Source organism: Thalassophryne amazonica, chromosome 11 (genome assembly GCF_902500255.1).
Source record: "Thalassophryne amazonica chromosome 11, fThaAma1.1, whole genome shotgun sequence".
In the NCBI taxonomy this organism is placed as follows: Eukaryota; Metazoa; Chordata; class Actinopteri; order Batrachoidiformes; family Batrachoididae; genus Thalassophryne; species Thalassophryne amazonica.
The window spans coordinates 17,579,022-17,594,450 of NC_047113.1; the positions used below are offsets into that span (position 1 = coordinate 17,579,022).

A 15,429-nucleotide genomic window follows, 5' to 3' on the forward strand; every position below is an offset into this window, starting at 1 on the left:
GCAATGCATTCCGACCCGCCCGTTGTTAATGAGCGCCACACTTGTGCTTTAAACCCGTTGCTTGTGGTTGAGTGGAAAATGTAATGACTGCTCCTCGCCGCTGTGACAATGACCTGGTTATTTGTTACCTTTTGGGAGCTGCTGTAGGTGAGCAGTCGGACTCAGGCTGAGTGTGTGACTCAGGAGAGTAGGTGGACAGTCTGGATGATCTGAGGATGTCCTCCTGGTCCTGCTTTAGTGGCTGCAATCCACATGATTGTCTGTGAAGATGAATTAAGAAGAAAGACATCTTTATGAACAAACACACACCCAACAGGGCCCTCATTTTATCATAACACACAATCTAAGAGCGTTTGTTGTACATGACGAGTTCTAAAAAAACCTCAAAGAAATGTTGGTTTCTCAGAATGCAAAAGATGGAAAACGATGCCCTACTTTTTCTGGGTCAGGCTCAATAACTTCTTAGCCGCCCCTCATATGTGTTAGTGGTGAATGTGAGTTAACAACACAAGCATGAGAAAATTTCAAGAGAGCCTACACAGAAACACTGACAAAAAAGTATTTTCTTACACATCATTTCTGAAATGTGATATTTACTTATATATGTATATCAACTGATTGCCAATTACTTGGCATCAGTGATGGTCTAGTGGTTAAGGTGTTGGGCTTAAGTCCAGAAGATCATGGGTTACAAATCCCCGCCTGCCTGGAAAATCACTAAGGGCCCTTGGACAAGGCCTTTAATCCCCTATTGCTCCCGGTGTGTAGTGATCGCCGTGTATGGCAGCACCCTGACATCGGGTGAATGTGAGGCATAATTGTAAAACCCTTTGAGCGGCTGATGCAGATGGAAAAAGCGCTATATAAATGCAGTCCATTACTCTGAGGATGTTTAACATGAAACCCCAGTTATAGTCAATGGAGCTATAAGGGATAGTAAAAAACAGTTTTTGTCAAATGATGTCTTTAAGAAAAGTCAAATACTAGTAAACCCCTTTGGTTGCTCCCTTTTTGCACTGGGGGTTTGCCACAGCAAATCTACGCCAAATGCCCTTCCTGATGCAACTCTAATCTCGAGGTCTGTTAGAAAAGTATCAAACCTTTTATTTTTTGCAAAAACCATATGGATTTGAATCACGTGTGATTGCATCATCCAAGCTTAACCTTCATGCGCTGGATGCGTGAGTTTTTTCACGCCTGTCGTTTTGCGTCTTCGCTCCTGGAGCAGGCTTTGTGTGAGCAGTGTCCACCCTTCTCGTCGGATTTTTATTGCGAAAAAATGTCTGAACGATTTGGAGCTTTGCTGCATCAAATTTTCCAGAAACTGTGAGAGACCTCCAGGTGGACACCATTCGGAAAATTCAGATGGCTTTCAGGACGATTTTATGGGATTACACAGATTAAGGATTGCTTCCAGCCTGTTAAAGACTGCCCACAGCTGCTGAGAGCGCGGCGCACTCCGAGCAGCTGATCGACAGGGCTCAAACCCCGCTGAAACAACCAGATCATTTCCAACGTGAAGGGCTTTGTTGATCCGGGATGTCGTCTGCTTCCAAAAAAAAGGTAGAAGACTGGACATCACCAACTTTGATTTGATTTGGCGCAGAGGGGCCCAGAGTGTCTGTTGCTCCAGCTGTATATTTTTTACCTGAAATTGACCGCACTCTCTGTTCTGACCTTTGATGAAAATGAAATCACTTCCCCCCCCTCTATCTCAATAACCACTGAGGGTTAGCGAGCATGTTTTAGCCATATTGACTCAGCAAAACCCAAATTGTACACTTGCTGGTAGAATTTCTGATCAATTCAAATCAAAATCAATTTTATTTATATAGCGCCAAATCAAAAAAAGTTACAGGAGTTTTTTCATGGAAAGAGAAGTGGAGGGATGCGCCACGGAGCCGCTCATGGTGCGGGACAAAACCACCTCCGTGTGGGTCTCACAGGACGGCTTTCAGATGGCTTTCAGACGGCTTCGGTGGCTTTTCAGTCATGTGACTATCCGAGAAATTGTGCATGAGCTGGACATGCCAAGACAACATGTCCTGTGAGGCTTCATCACGTGCGTTGCTTTGCGCCATGCGGCTCTGCCGCGACACTTTCAGCTGGGTGGACTGGGACAGTGCAGATGATGTGTCTTGCCCAAAGACACAAATAGAGAATGTGACTGGGACTATATGACCCATTCGGATTTGGTTGCAGTCTAGCTCATGTCAGATTCGGGTTGAAGCGTTTTGGGGTCCAGAGTCGCTGAAGTCTGAATGCAAACGTGGCTTGAATCTGCCTAGCTCCGGGATCACTGCATCATTCTTCTGCGTTGCAGGGTCAGCATTTGAAGATAACTTTGTTCTGAAGATAACTCAAACTTTGTATAACTTATAACTTTGTCTTTGATAACAGTTGGTGATGGCTGTGAAATAATCTGGTGACTATGAAATGCAAAGCAGTTGGACAGAATATATGCATGTGTGTATGCATATATGTATGTGTAATGTATATAAATAGATATATATTTTTTTTTTTTTCATACGCGCTTTGCTTGAGCTGCTGCCCCTGCGACCCGACTATGGATAAAGCGGAAGAAAATGGATGGATGGATAGATGTATATGTGTATGTGTGTGTATATATATATTATACATACACATTCTATTCTATTTCTACCTCATTTTCTTATGTCCTGTTACAAGTATTAGTATGATTTCTTATCCTTGCACACACTGTTTGATGAACATTTTCCTACTACTTGCACGCATCTTGTGTGTTTTTTAAATGCTGACGTAACATGTGAATTTCTCCTCTGTGAGATCATAAAGTTTATCTTATCAGAATCAGAATGTTGTTGCCACAATAGCAAAGCATCGGTAATTATTTATCTTACCACAGCAAAGTAGTGCCATGGCAACAGTGGTGGGCACAGTTCTGCTAATCCGCTAACCGCTAATTAGCAAAACTAACTTTTTTGACAGCAGATTTGCTTTTCAAACTAATTTTGAAAATATTCAGCGAGCCAATTATGTTCCGCTAATTTTAGTTCCACTAACTTTCATTCTGCTAACATTTTTTTTTTTTTTTTTTTTTTGCTGGCATAGTGACCATGGTTTCACTTATACTCAACAAAAATATAAACGCAACACTTTTGGTTTTGCTCCCATTTTGTATGAGATGAACTCAAAGATCTAAAACTTTTTCCACATACACAATATCACCATTTCCCTCAAATATTGTTCACAAACCAGTCTAAATCTGTGATAGTGAGCACTTCTCCTTTGCTGAGATAATCCATCCCACCTCACAGGTGTGGCCATACCAAGATGCTGATTAGGACACCATGATTAGTGCACAGGTGTGCCTTAGACTGCCCACAATAAAAGGCCACTCTGAAAGGTGCAGTTTTGTTTTATTGGGGGGTGGGGGGTACCAGTCAGTATCTGGTGTGACCACCATTTGCCTCATGCAGTGCAACACATCTCCTTCGCATCATCCGTGAAGAGAACAACTCTCCAACGTGCCAAATGCCAGGGAATGTGAGCATTTGCCCACTCAAGTCGGTTACGACGACGAACTGGAGTCAGATCGAGACACCGATGAGGACGACGAGCATGCAGATGAGCTTCCCTGAGACGGTTTTCTGACAGTTTGTGCAGAAATTCTTTGGTTATGCAAACCGATTGTTTCGGCAGCTGTCCGAGTGGCTGGTCTCAGACAATCTTGGAGGTGAACATGCTGGACGTGGAGGTCCTGGGCTGGTGTGGTTACACGTGGTCTGCGGTTGTGAGGCTGGTTGGATGTACTGCCAAATTCTCTGAAACGACTTTGGAGACGGCTTATGGTAGAGACATGAACGTTCAATACACGAGCAACAGCTCCTGGTTGACATTCCTGCTGTCAGCATGACAACTGCATGCTCCCTCAATCTTGCGACATCTGTGGCATTGTGCTGTGTGATAAAACTGCACCTTTCAGAGTGGCCTTTTATTGTGGGCAGTCTAAGGCACACCTGTGCACTAATCATGGTGTCTAATCAGCATCTTGGTATGGCACACCTGTGAGGTGGGATGGATTATCTGAGTAAAGGAGAAGTGCTCACTATCACAGATTTAGACTGGTTTGTGGACAATATTTGAGGGAAATGGTGATATTGTGTATGTGGAAAAAGTTTTAGGTCTTTGAGTTCATCTCATACAAAATGGGAGCAAACCAAAAGTGTTGCGTTTATATTTTGTTGAGTGTATAAACAACTAATTCCTGACAGTTTATCGACAGTTAACAATAACTGTCATTTTTTGAAAGTGAAAATATCTCACATATCTTTTAAAGTAATGTGCTAATTCTGAAGATTTGAGCTTTAACAGACACACTCACCAAATGGCATTGAGTGTAACGAGTCAGTACTAAAAGTTAGCGTTTAGTGATGAGCTGTAACTTACGCTAAATTTGTTTGCGGTTTATCGTTTTAGCGTTATAAAAGTTAAACCTTTCAGTTAGCAGAGTAGCGGTTATCAAAGCTAATGGTTAGCTATGCCCACCACTGCATTCAGGGTTTTCACGTATCCCATAATCCCTTGCGTGCCAGAGAGTCGCTGCAGTCAAAATTTTTATGCTTTTCGTCACGTTAATAAGAGACTGCTGCATGATACCCTGAAAACTTGCTAAAACAATTCTAACAAATAATCCGTGTCTGCTACGTTTAATCTGCGTGGAATTTAATAAGCGCAAACTGAATTTCAGACCTATTATATATATTAGTCTGGAAAGAGGACAAACAGTGTTGTAAAGAACAATGATCAAGACGTTAAAGAGCAAACTTCAGACTTTTAGGCACAATATAAAATAGTTTTATGTTGCAATGTTAATGGTGTTGTCCGTGTGCAGCCCGATCAGAGCGTTTCAGTGCAGTTTTTAATGTTACTGAGATCTCGCAGGTGTGGCGACCTCTTCAAGGTTTTGCGGGATTTGAAACCTGAAAAGGGTTTATGGCAAGATAAAGAACCTCAAGCCCAAGCACAAAAAAGGTGAACGACTACATTGCAAGAAGATGAAGAATTCACCTTAAGCCCAATTGTGTTTGTGTAGAATATGTGTGATTAGAAAAGCAGGTCTGAGCACTATCTGAATAGACTACAATCTGGACTGAATCTGACTGTAGTTGGATTGCCAACACCATCTAAATGGGGTCTTTATTGGTGCCCCAACTCCTCTTCCATTGAGTTACCCCACTCTGCTATAAGATGCTAAGGAGGAAAACATACCTGTGGACATCACAAACAAGTACAGCAAGGAATAACATAAGTACATGATCCAAGAATTGTTGTCAGGGAAGATCATATGTCAGCAACACAACATAAATGGCAACATTAAAATGAGTTTAGTTACTACTCAGCCTGGGGCACAGTCACTCTATGAGTAGTTGGTTAGAGGCTGATACTGATGCCACTCTGCACTAACGCACAGTCAATGGAAGTCATTGGGGGGCACGCAGTGTAATGTCAGATCACTCTTCACGCTGTTATCCATTAGCCATGCCAGCTTCAATCCATAATCCATTGAATTCCTATATACATGATGTATGATACTGAGAGCAAAACATTCTCTGGCCAACAACACAATGGGCCTCATGTATCAACGTTGCGTACGGCGATATTTGAGCGTATATGGGGTGTACGCCAAAATGGCTGCGCTACTTGGCATTTATCAATGTGGTCTTTGGCGTACGGTGCGCTGAAAATATACACCAGGTCGAGAGGTGGTGTAAATTATACACCAAAATGAACCAGCGCTGGAATCCACATAAAATGAAAATGATCACATGATAAACAGTGCCATCATACAAATCAATGCATATGTTAAATAAATAACACTTTCTTGATTATACTACATAATTAATACAAATCCAGCTTTTGCGGGATTGTTGGTCTAGAGCATGATCCGTGGCCACAGTGCTGACCACAAAGAAAGCACTGCTCGCCTTTTTCTCCAGACTTCGAGCCTGGAGCCAGAGCAGCGCTGAGCTTAACTTTATGTGGTGTGATCGTTTTAGACTATGAAATTGATAATTACTAATGTAGTTTTGTCATTCCCTTCGCCCGTGCTGCAATCAGGCTTTGTCTTCTCCATTCCTTTGTTACAATAAAATAAATAAAGAAATACTTTATTGACAGCCCTCGTACATTTTAAAAATAAAGAAATCTGAAAAATTAGGCGTGTCTTATTAATTGCGCTAGCAAATATCCACATGTCAAGAATTACTGACATGTGAAAAGAGAATACAGTGGTCCCTCGCTATAATGCGGTTCACCTTTCGCGGCCTTGCAGTTTCACAGATTTTTTGTCCAATTTTGCATACTTTTTTTTTTACAGTGCATTGTGTTCTGCGTGTCTGTTTATAAGAATCTTCTCACCCAGAATAAAAAAGAGCACCAACAACTACCCATAACTGTGTTCTTCACTCGGAAAAAGACACCTGCAGTGAGGTGTGACTCAGTGGAAAAAGAGGCGCGATCAGAGAAACTGTGAAATACTGGTCAGTCACTATTAATAATTTCTTATGTGTCCAACCTCGTACGTTGATCATTAAAATTAAATTCATTAGTTCTAAAAGCCATCATAATTATTTATAGGAAAACATTATATTTTTTATTTCTCAAACAAATGTTTGGGCCAGAAAACAGGTTGGTTTTATTTCTCTACAAAGGTTTGAACTTTGAGAGTGTTTACACATGAGAGAAAAGTGAGAAAATGTTCATGCCTGATTGAGAAAAGTGTATAAAGTGGTTTTACAGGGTTTTTACAGCTTTAAAACGTCTATAATAATTGTAAAAAATAACGCTGACTACTTTGCGGACTTCGCCCGTGATAAACGAGGGACCACTGTAACACTTTTTTGATTATACTGTTGGAAAGTGTCAGTACACGGACCCACAACAGGGGGCGCAAATGAACGGACAATGGAGAAAGTCAAATAACAAGGCTTTACTGTTGTGAACGTGCACAACGAATACAACCAATCACGAAATGGACAACAGTCAATTCACAAAAGTGTCGTGTGGGCAGGCTCGAAGATAGGAGACGCCTCTCCAAGGTAAGACCCGAACCACACGGCTTCCTCCGCCACAGGACCCCGGAAATACTGGAGCCGCCAAGTCCCGAACTCCCAGGTGGCCACTGCCTCCGCGTGTCGGACCTGGTACTGCTGGCGAGGAACAAAGAACAGTTAGATGGGGGCGCGTTTGCACCCAAGACTCCGAACAGCAGGGAAGTTACCTCCACCTCTCGTTGGAACAGTAATCCACAAACTATACACTAATCCAAAAGGATACACTCCGTCAGCTTGATATGTTACCTCGTAGGTAGAAACGATATCTCGGCAATGAGGTGGAGGTGCCGTCCTGCTGATATACCCCACAGATGATTGCCGTCAGCTGTCTCAGGTGATGGGTGACAGCTGTCACCGTAGCTGCTCACGTGAGGCGGCGGCGCCCTCTGGTGCCTGGAGCCCGCACTCCAGGCAGGGCGCCCTCTGGTGGTGGTGGGCCAGCAGTACCTCCTCTTCAGCGGCCCACACAACATATACTACAAAACAACTGATATGACGGCCACTTCTGACGCTCTATTGGCACGCGTCATGATTGGTGGAGTTCTTTTTCTTTGCCGTCTTCCTGGCTTCCATGTCGTAAATGAGGGTGTGTCTGAAGCGGAGTCTGAATATTTATGGCGTGTTCATTATAATTACGATTGTTTTCACCCGCCGCATTTATCAAGGTCACGTCAAGCGTATGCCGGAAATGGGCAGGTGCGCACTGCTTGATACATATCACGGCAACTTTGGTGTACTTCAAATTTACACCGTAAATTTACGCCACAAGTGCGCAACATTGATACATGAGGCCCAATGACACAGACACTCAGAGCAACGTTTGACAGCAGACTGAAACTTCAGAGTTTGGGTAAGAAGCAGTACAAACACAGCACCAACTGAGAGAAATGGCAACAGGACGGAGATACTTACAGTGTGCCAACATCACCGGGAAATTTGGAGTAGAAGGTGGATTGAGTGAATAAAAGTGATTGGATGCAATAAAAAAGAGGTGAAAAGAAAAGGGAAATATTACTGTTGTGTCCCCTAAGAAAGGTGACTGTGACAATGTAAAATTTTGCTACCCACAGAGATCCCAAGGATAAAAATGCTAAAACTAAAAAGGGATTTTTCTATACAGGTAGCAAACGTGTAAACTGAATAGTACATTACAGGCCATTACACACAGCAACACATAAATGTATCTGTTGTTAGAGTAAAATTATATCAGATGTGTTTAATGCTGAATCAAGAAAAAAGTAAAAGTCAATAGCAGCTTAGGGAGACATGCAGTACCAGGCGGATCAATATGACTGATGAAGTGTGCGCTTTGTTTCAATGTATTTCAATTCTAGCAATGTCAGCTTCTGGCCTCTGAGTGCACTACAGATGATTCTGAAGCTGTAGTTACACCAGGCATTCATGCAACCTCTGGATTTTAAATCTACACATCAGATCTCTGTCAATGATGTATATATGCACAGGAGTACATGTCACACCAGCGTATAAGTCACAACCTTTTTTTCTGCATGTGGAACTCACTTTTTAACAGAGCATTTCCCTGGGGGTGAGTTTATGAACAGACAGGAGCTCAGTGTAGCACATGTGCACACCACTGCATGTGCTGTTACTTACATAAGGGCATTTATATTGTAAAAAAACAAATAAATCTGTAGTACATGTCATATTTGATGTTATTTGATGCAACAGATAATGTCAGATGGACACAGGTAGAGACATTAACAGTGGAATTTTGCAGGAAGCCCTCAGCTTTTGGGGTGTGCCAAAAGGATGTTTAAATTCCAATAATAAGAAATATGGACAAGTCAATGTGTGATGGTCAACATATTGTCTGTTTTTTTTATGCACTTTGGGCAACAGAAAATGTCAAATGGACACAGATGGAAGCGTGAAAAGTAGACTTTTGCATTAAGGGCTCAGTTTGTGGTGTGCCAAAAATAAATAATAAATACATTTAAAAATAAGCAAGATGGACAAAAAAGATTGCAATGGTCAACATATCTGATGTTATTTGACACAGATACAAGATGATGGGTGTCCTACAGCATTAGAACACTACAATAAAAATGTGAGCCCATTAGATTTTTTTAATCAGCTCTTTAATTTGGGATTTTTGTGTATCCTTGTAGTGTACTTTTGTTATTGGTGTTTCCTTTGTTAATGCATTTATTCTTGGAAAAACCATATATAAATAGTTATGATTGCCATTCTTCTTCATCATCATCATCATCATCATCATCATCATCATCATAATAATAATAATAATAATAATAATAATGAATCTGTAGTATTTTGGTATATAAGTTGTAGGACCTCACAAACTAGTAAAAAAATGGTTATGTGTAAACTGACTTGAGTAGGCTAAATTTGTAATGAAATAAAAAATACATTATAGATTTGGAAAACTTGATTCATTTGCACATTTGTTAATAATTTTTTAAATTATGCCTGTTTTATATTGCATTTCCTTATTTTGTTACATTTTAATTAAAAACATAAAAAAGGAGTTGCATTTCTATCATAAATGTGATTTAAACAACGGTAAAAGGAACAAACCTAACACATGTGCTGTTTATATTACTTGCAATTGGGATGAAGTAAACATCTGCTGAGTATTTTAACAAAAAAAAAAACAAAAAAAAATGTGATTATGTTGAGTTAACAAGCCCCAAAATGCAAAGGGTCCACCAGACCCAGCAAGACTCCCTGTGTAACAAAAAAAAGAAAAAAAAAAGTGTTTAATCAGCATCCTGAAATACAATACCAACCAGGTGGATGAATTATATTGACAAAGATTAAGTGCTGTCTGCTCTCGTCCGGGTACCACCCCCAGACGAACGGGCAGGCAGAGCGGATGAATCAGGAATTGGAGCAGGGCCCTCCGCTGCGTGACCTCCACGCACCCGACGGCCTGGAGTGACCATCTGGCCTGGATCGAGTACGCTCATAATAGCCAAGTGTCATCTGCCACCGGCCTCTCCCCATTCGAGGTATGTTTGGGGTACCAGCCCCCATTATTGCCGTTAGTGGAGGGAGAGGTCGGGGTGCCCTCGGTCCAGGCCCATCTGAGGAGGTGCCGTCGGGTGTGGCGTACCGCCCGCTCTGCCCTGCTCAAAGCCCGGACGAGGGCTAAGGCCCATGCAGACCACCAGCATGCCCCGGCCCCTACGTATCAGCCCGGGCAGGCAGTTTGGCTATCCACAAAGGACATACCCCTACAAATGGAATCCCAAAAGCTAAAGGACAGATTCATAGGACCCTTCACCATCCTCAAGGTCCTCAGTCCATCCAGTCCATGAAAAACCGGATGTATCCGCAGTGAAGCTGGCAACTTCAGCTTCACTGCGGATACATCCGGTTTTCATGTGTCACGACTCAAAACCCTGCCACTCCTCTCCCCTCTGTGCCCCGGACCGGCGCCGCCGCCTGCCCGGATCATTGACGGGGAGCCGGCTTGGACGTCCATCGGAAGGGCCACGGGTTCCAGTACTTAGCGGACTGGGAGGGAGTACGGACCCGAAGAATGCTCCTGGGTGAAGAGGAGCTTCATCCTGGACCCGGCCCTCCTGGCCGGCTTCTACACCCGGCACTCCGGACAAACCTGGTCGGGCACCAGGAGGCCGTTGAGGGGGGGATCCTGTTGTGTGGGCCACTGAAGAGGAGGTACTGCTGGCCCACCACCACTGCTGGCCCACCACCACCTACAGAGGTTAACATCATGAATCAACAAACACAGGGACAATGCAGGTCAGTGAGAAAGACAAACTGTCCTCTTCCAAAGTGGCCCTGTTGTTGTGTGGGGCCGCTGAAGAGGAGGTACTGCTGGCCCAACCACCACCAGATGGCGCCCTGCTTGAAATGCGGGCTTCAAGCACGAGAGGGCGTCGAAGCCACTGGGAGTGACAGCTGTCACACATCATCAGCACCAGCTGTCACTCAGCCAACTCATCAACCTCACCAAAAAAGGCCGGACTGCAACTCCACCTCCTCGCGTGAGATATCAGCTACTAGAAGAGGTAATTCTCTGCTACACTGTAAACTGTGTCTTAGTTTAAACTCTTTTTGCAGCCGCTTTCCTGTGGTGTGCCTTATCGGTGGGATTGGAGTTTGGCGTGATCAGCAACGGCTTCGCTTCACACCCCAACCAAATAAGTGGGTTAGACAGGAGGCTGCACGAGTGTTGATTGGAGGTGGAGGTGCTCCCTCCCTAAAGAACACAGACAGTGGGATTATTGAGTGTGCGAACTCACACTCATCAAACTGTTTCTGTTCTCTGCCAGCAGTACCAGGTCTGACAGCTGGAGACGGTGGCCACCTGGGGATCCAGGACTTGGCAGCTCCGGTTGTTCTTCAGATCCGTTGGCAGTGAAGGCCGTGTGGGATCCAGCTCGGTTTCAGGACGGACGTCTCCTATCCTCAAGCCTGCCCACACGTCACTCAACATATAATTGTCTGTGGTACCAAACTGTATTTGTCTGTATTTCGTTGTGCACTTCACAACATTAAATTGTTACTGTTTGGCTTATCCATTGTCCGTTCCATTTAATGCCCCCTGTTGTGGGTCCGGTCTTCCCTACACCTTCACACAACACCTGTCTTGTGACTCTCAGCTGAAAAGCCTTTGCGGCATGACGTGATGAAAGGCACAGTGAATCTTTGTCCTTATGAACATTTTTTTACTAGTCTTCCTGCAGGGCATGAAGGTTAAATGACTTGGAAATGGCAAAAAATAGCATCTCGTGTTGTTGTAACTGAAGTTATTGTACTTGGCCCCACAAATCTTAGAACATGGTGTCTAACCAGATCCTTACTCTGGATGGCATTACCCTGACCTCTAGTAATACTGTGAGAAATCTTGGAGTCATTTTTGATCAGGATATGTCATTCAATGTGCCTATTAAACAAATATGTAGGACTGCTTTTTTGCATTTGCGCAATATCTCTAAAATTAGAAAGGTCTTGTCTCAGAGTGATGCTAAAAAACTAATTCATGCATTTATTTCCTCTAGGCTGGACTATTGTAATTCATTATTATCAGGTTGTCCTAAAAGTTCCCTGAAAAGCCTTCAGTTAATTCAAAATGCTGCAGCTAGAGTGCTAACAGGGACTAGAAGGAGACAGCATATCTCACCCATATTGGCCTCTCTTCATTGGCTTCCTGTTAATTCTAGAATAGAATTTAAAATTCTTCTTCTTACTTATAAGGTTTTGAATAATCAGGTCCCATCTTATCTTAGGGACCTCATAGTACCATACCACCCCAATAGAGCGCTTCGCTCTCAGACTGCAGGCTTACTTGTAGTTCCTAGGGTTTGGTAAGAGTAGAATGGGGAGGCAGAGCCTTCAGCTTTCAGGCTCCTCTCCTGTGGAACCAGCTCCCCAATTCAGATCAGGGAGACAGACACCCTCTCTACTTTTAAGATTAGGCTTAAAACTTTCCTTTTGCTAAAGCTTATAGTGACGGCTGGATCAGGTGACCCTGAACCATCCCTTAGTTATGCTGCTATAGACTTAGACTGCTGGGGGGTTCCCATGATGCACCTGAGTGTTTCTTTCTCTTTTTGCTCTGTATGCAACCACTCTGCATTTAATCATTAGTGATGATCTCTGCTCCCCTCCACAGCATGTCTTTTTCCTGGTTCTCTCCCTCAGCCCCAACCAGTCCCAGCAGAAGACTGCCCCTCACTGAGCCTGGTTCTGCTGGAGGTTGCTTCTTCCTGTTAAAAGGGAGTTTTCCTTCCCACTGTTGCCAAGTGCTTGCTCACAGGGGGTCGTTTGACCGTTGGGGTTTTTTCCGTAATTATTGTATGGCCTTGCCTTACAATATAAGGCGCCTTGGGGCAACTGTTTGTTGTGATTTGGCGCTATATAAATAAAATTGATTTGATTTGATTTGATTTACCACAAGTGGGTTATTCAACTTAGCGACAACATAAATCCACACAATTAAGAAATCAGACTTCCCTTTCCAACTTCCTCTGCTCCTTCCCCAGAACAACGCATGTAGCAGCTGTCTGCCTAAAAAGCAATCACTGCGTCTGCTTAAGTCAGACTCGACCACGGGCTAATGAGACGAGGTCGAGGCATAAAGTCTGTTTTCACCAAAGCAAACATAAAATACAATTACAAGATGATTTTCCGCAGTGCTTTCATCCCATTGTTTTGTTCTTTTCTGGGAGTTGTGTGTCCTCAGAATCCCGCTTACTAAACACTTGTCACGCTCAAGTAGCCTTCACTTTATTCATATCCTGTTCAAAACACACACGAACCTGACGCGGAGCAGGAACTACACACAGAAGCAAGCACACACATGTGCTTGAGGCATTCACACGAAACTAAACACACTCACTGCTGTTTTGCATTTAGCTAATTACTAATGTGGCTGGTGCAGCACTCTCGTTGTACCTCAACAGAAGGCCAAAATACTGGGTTGTGTGTCTCGATGTAGAAGAAACTGCATTTGTGAGTAATAATCCATAAAAGCATGCCTTCAGTTTTTTTTTTTTGTTTTGTTTTGTTTTTTTATGAAGATACATTTCTGAGGTTTTGAGTCCTAAATTTACCAATTTGTGCCAGGGTCAAAATCAAAGTTCAATTTATTGTCATCATTATAAAAACACAGAAGGAGCACAGTGTCTCCCAGATCGGTATCGTAATACTTAAAAGATAAATAACAATAAGTAATTTTAAATTTCGATTTATTCAATTTGTAAAAGTGCCAAATCACAACATCGCCCCAAGGCAGTAATGAAATAAATATTATACAGTATTAAAATATAGATTAAAAAGGGCACATCAGATAATATAACAGTGGTGCAAGTGGTGTAACAGGACAAGTGCATTGTCCCACTTGACAATTCTGTTTATGTCCAAGGAGGAAACTGGGGAGTCACTGAGAAGTAAAAAAACTGTTGGCCATTCTGGGAATTTTTGTGTTTGGAAGGATGGATGGATGGAAGGTCCATGTGTGTCTTTTTGTGAGTGGGATATCTCAGAAACATTTGAGGACTTTCAGTGAAAATCTGCGAAGTATTGTGCCTTGGATCAAAGACAGGCTGGCTAGAGTTTGTGGTAGTTTCAAAATTATCAACAAATTTAAAGATCTACTCTCTCTGTTATGGGTCACATTTTGGTGTTTGGCTTCGATCACCGTATTGTTTCTTCTTGCAAAATCCTGTCTCTGGCCATTTTCTTGATGTTATTCTGCCTGTAGTATTATTGTCAGTGGGATATTATTACTATTCTCCATGTTATCTGGCAAATTCTCCCTCATTGTCAATATTCTTTAGTATTTTAATTTCATGTTCTTTTTGTGTAAGTTAACCTCTTGTTTCTGCCTTTATTGTTCATGACTTTCTGCGCTTCAGTGTTTGGTTGTTTACCTCGCATATTAAACTGCATTTAGCATGCTCCCTCCTTGCCAGATTGTATTAGGTTCCTCCTGCTCTCTCGCGTTCTTGTTACAGTGCTGACTCTCAGTATTTCTGACTTCTTGTTACAGATCTTTGCTGTCATCCTGTGCTCTTAATTTTTGCCTTTGGAGTGAATGTTCTATATGAAAATGCTTTGTTACAGAACCTAACCCCTCTGCTGTGTCATTCAGATTGACTATTCCCTATTGGACTGATCACCTGGATGCCTGTTTTAGACCAAGCCGGGTTGTTTGCTGCTAAAAAGCAGCTGTTTTGGCACTTTCTGGAACAATAAAACTGTTTTTTGCTTGCCTTCTGTTGTGGTTCTCCTGCATTGGTGCCCATTGCCAAACCATTCTCCAAAAGCTTTTCTTATGATTATATACATACACTATTACGTGTCCAGACAACAACAACAACAACAACAAGCATGATGTCCTTGAAGGAGTTGAAGCAGCTAAACTTTGTGCAAACTTCCCTGTGCAACCTGCTCAGCATTAACATTCTATATCCGACTATGCTGTAAGTGGAGCGTTGATTCTCGGTGATTAAGGTAGAAGGAGCCATTGAAAAATGTTGAGAATTCAGTCAACATCTACACAGAGAATTCCAACACAGCACAACTAAACTGACAGGAGGACAGGCAGGCTAAGGCGGGGCTAACTGCACTGTACCCGTTCTCTTATAGATGGGAGGCTTCCTGTAGATGTTGGGGTCCCCTGTGGCTGAGGAGAGAAAGAGGAAATGGAGAGGTGAAACGTGAAGGAGTAAATGAGGACAAATGAAAGGATATCAGTTTCTGTTTTGGATGATGAAAGGGGAGAAAGAGGTGTAGTTGCAAAAGGAAGTTAAAGAAGTTCAAGATGCATTTTGAGTTGAGCTTTTGATTATGCCTTGTGCAAAGAAAATGTAATTTTCACAAT

At 42.7% G+C, this 15,429-nt stretch overlaps 1 protein-coding gene across 1 annotated transcript in view; it reads right to left on the bottom strand.

Moving 5' to 3' along the window:
• The window catches only part of ablim3 (actin binding LIM protein family, member 3), a 228,124-nt gene that overhangs the window by 59,810 nt on the left and 152,885 nt on the right, over positions 1-15,429 (bottom strand). The window contains exons 13-14 of the mRNA XM_034181319.1: positions 2,183-2,203; positions 154-229 (exon numbers count right to left, since the gene is read on the bottom strand). Of these exons, the coding sequence (XP_034037210.1) occupies positions 154-229; positions 2,183-2,203 (97 nt within the window). The remainder of the gene's footprint in view (positions 1-153; positions 230-2,182; positions 2,204-15,429) is intronic.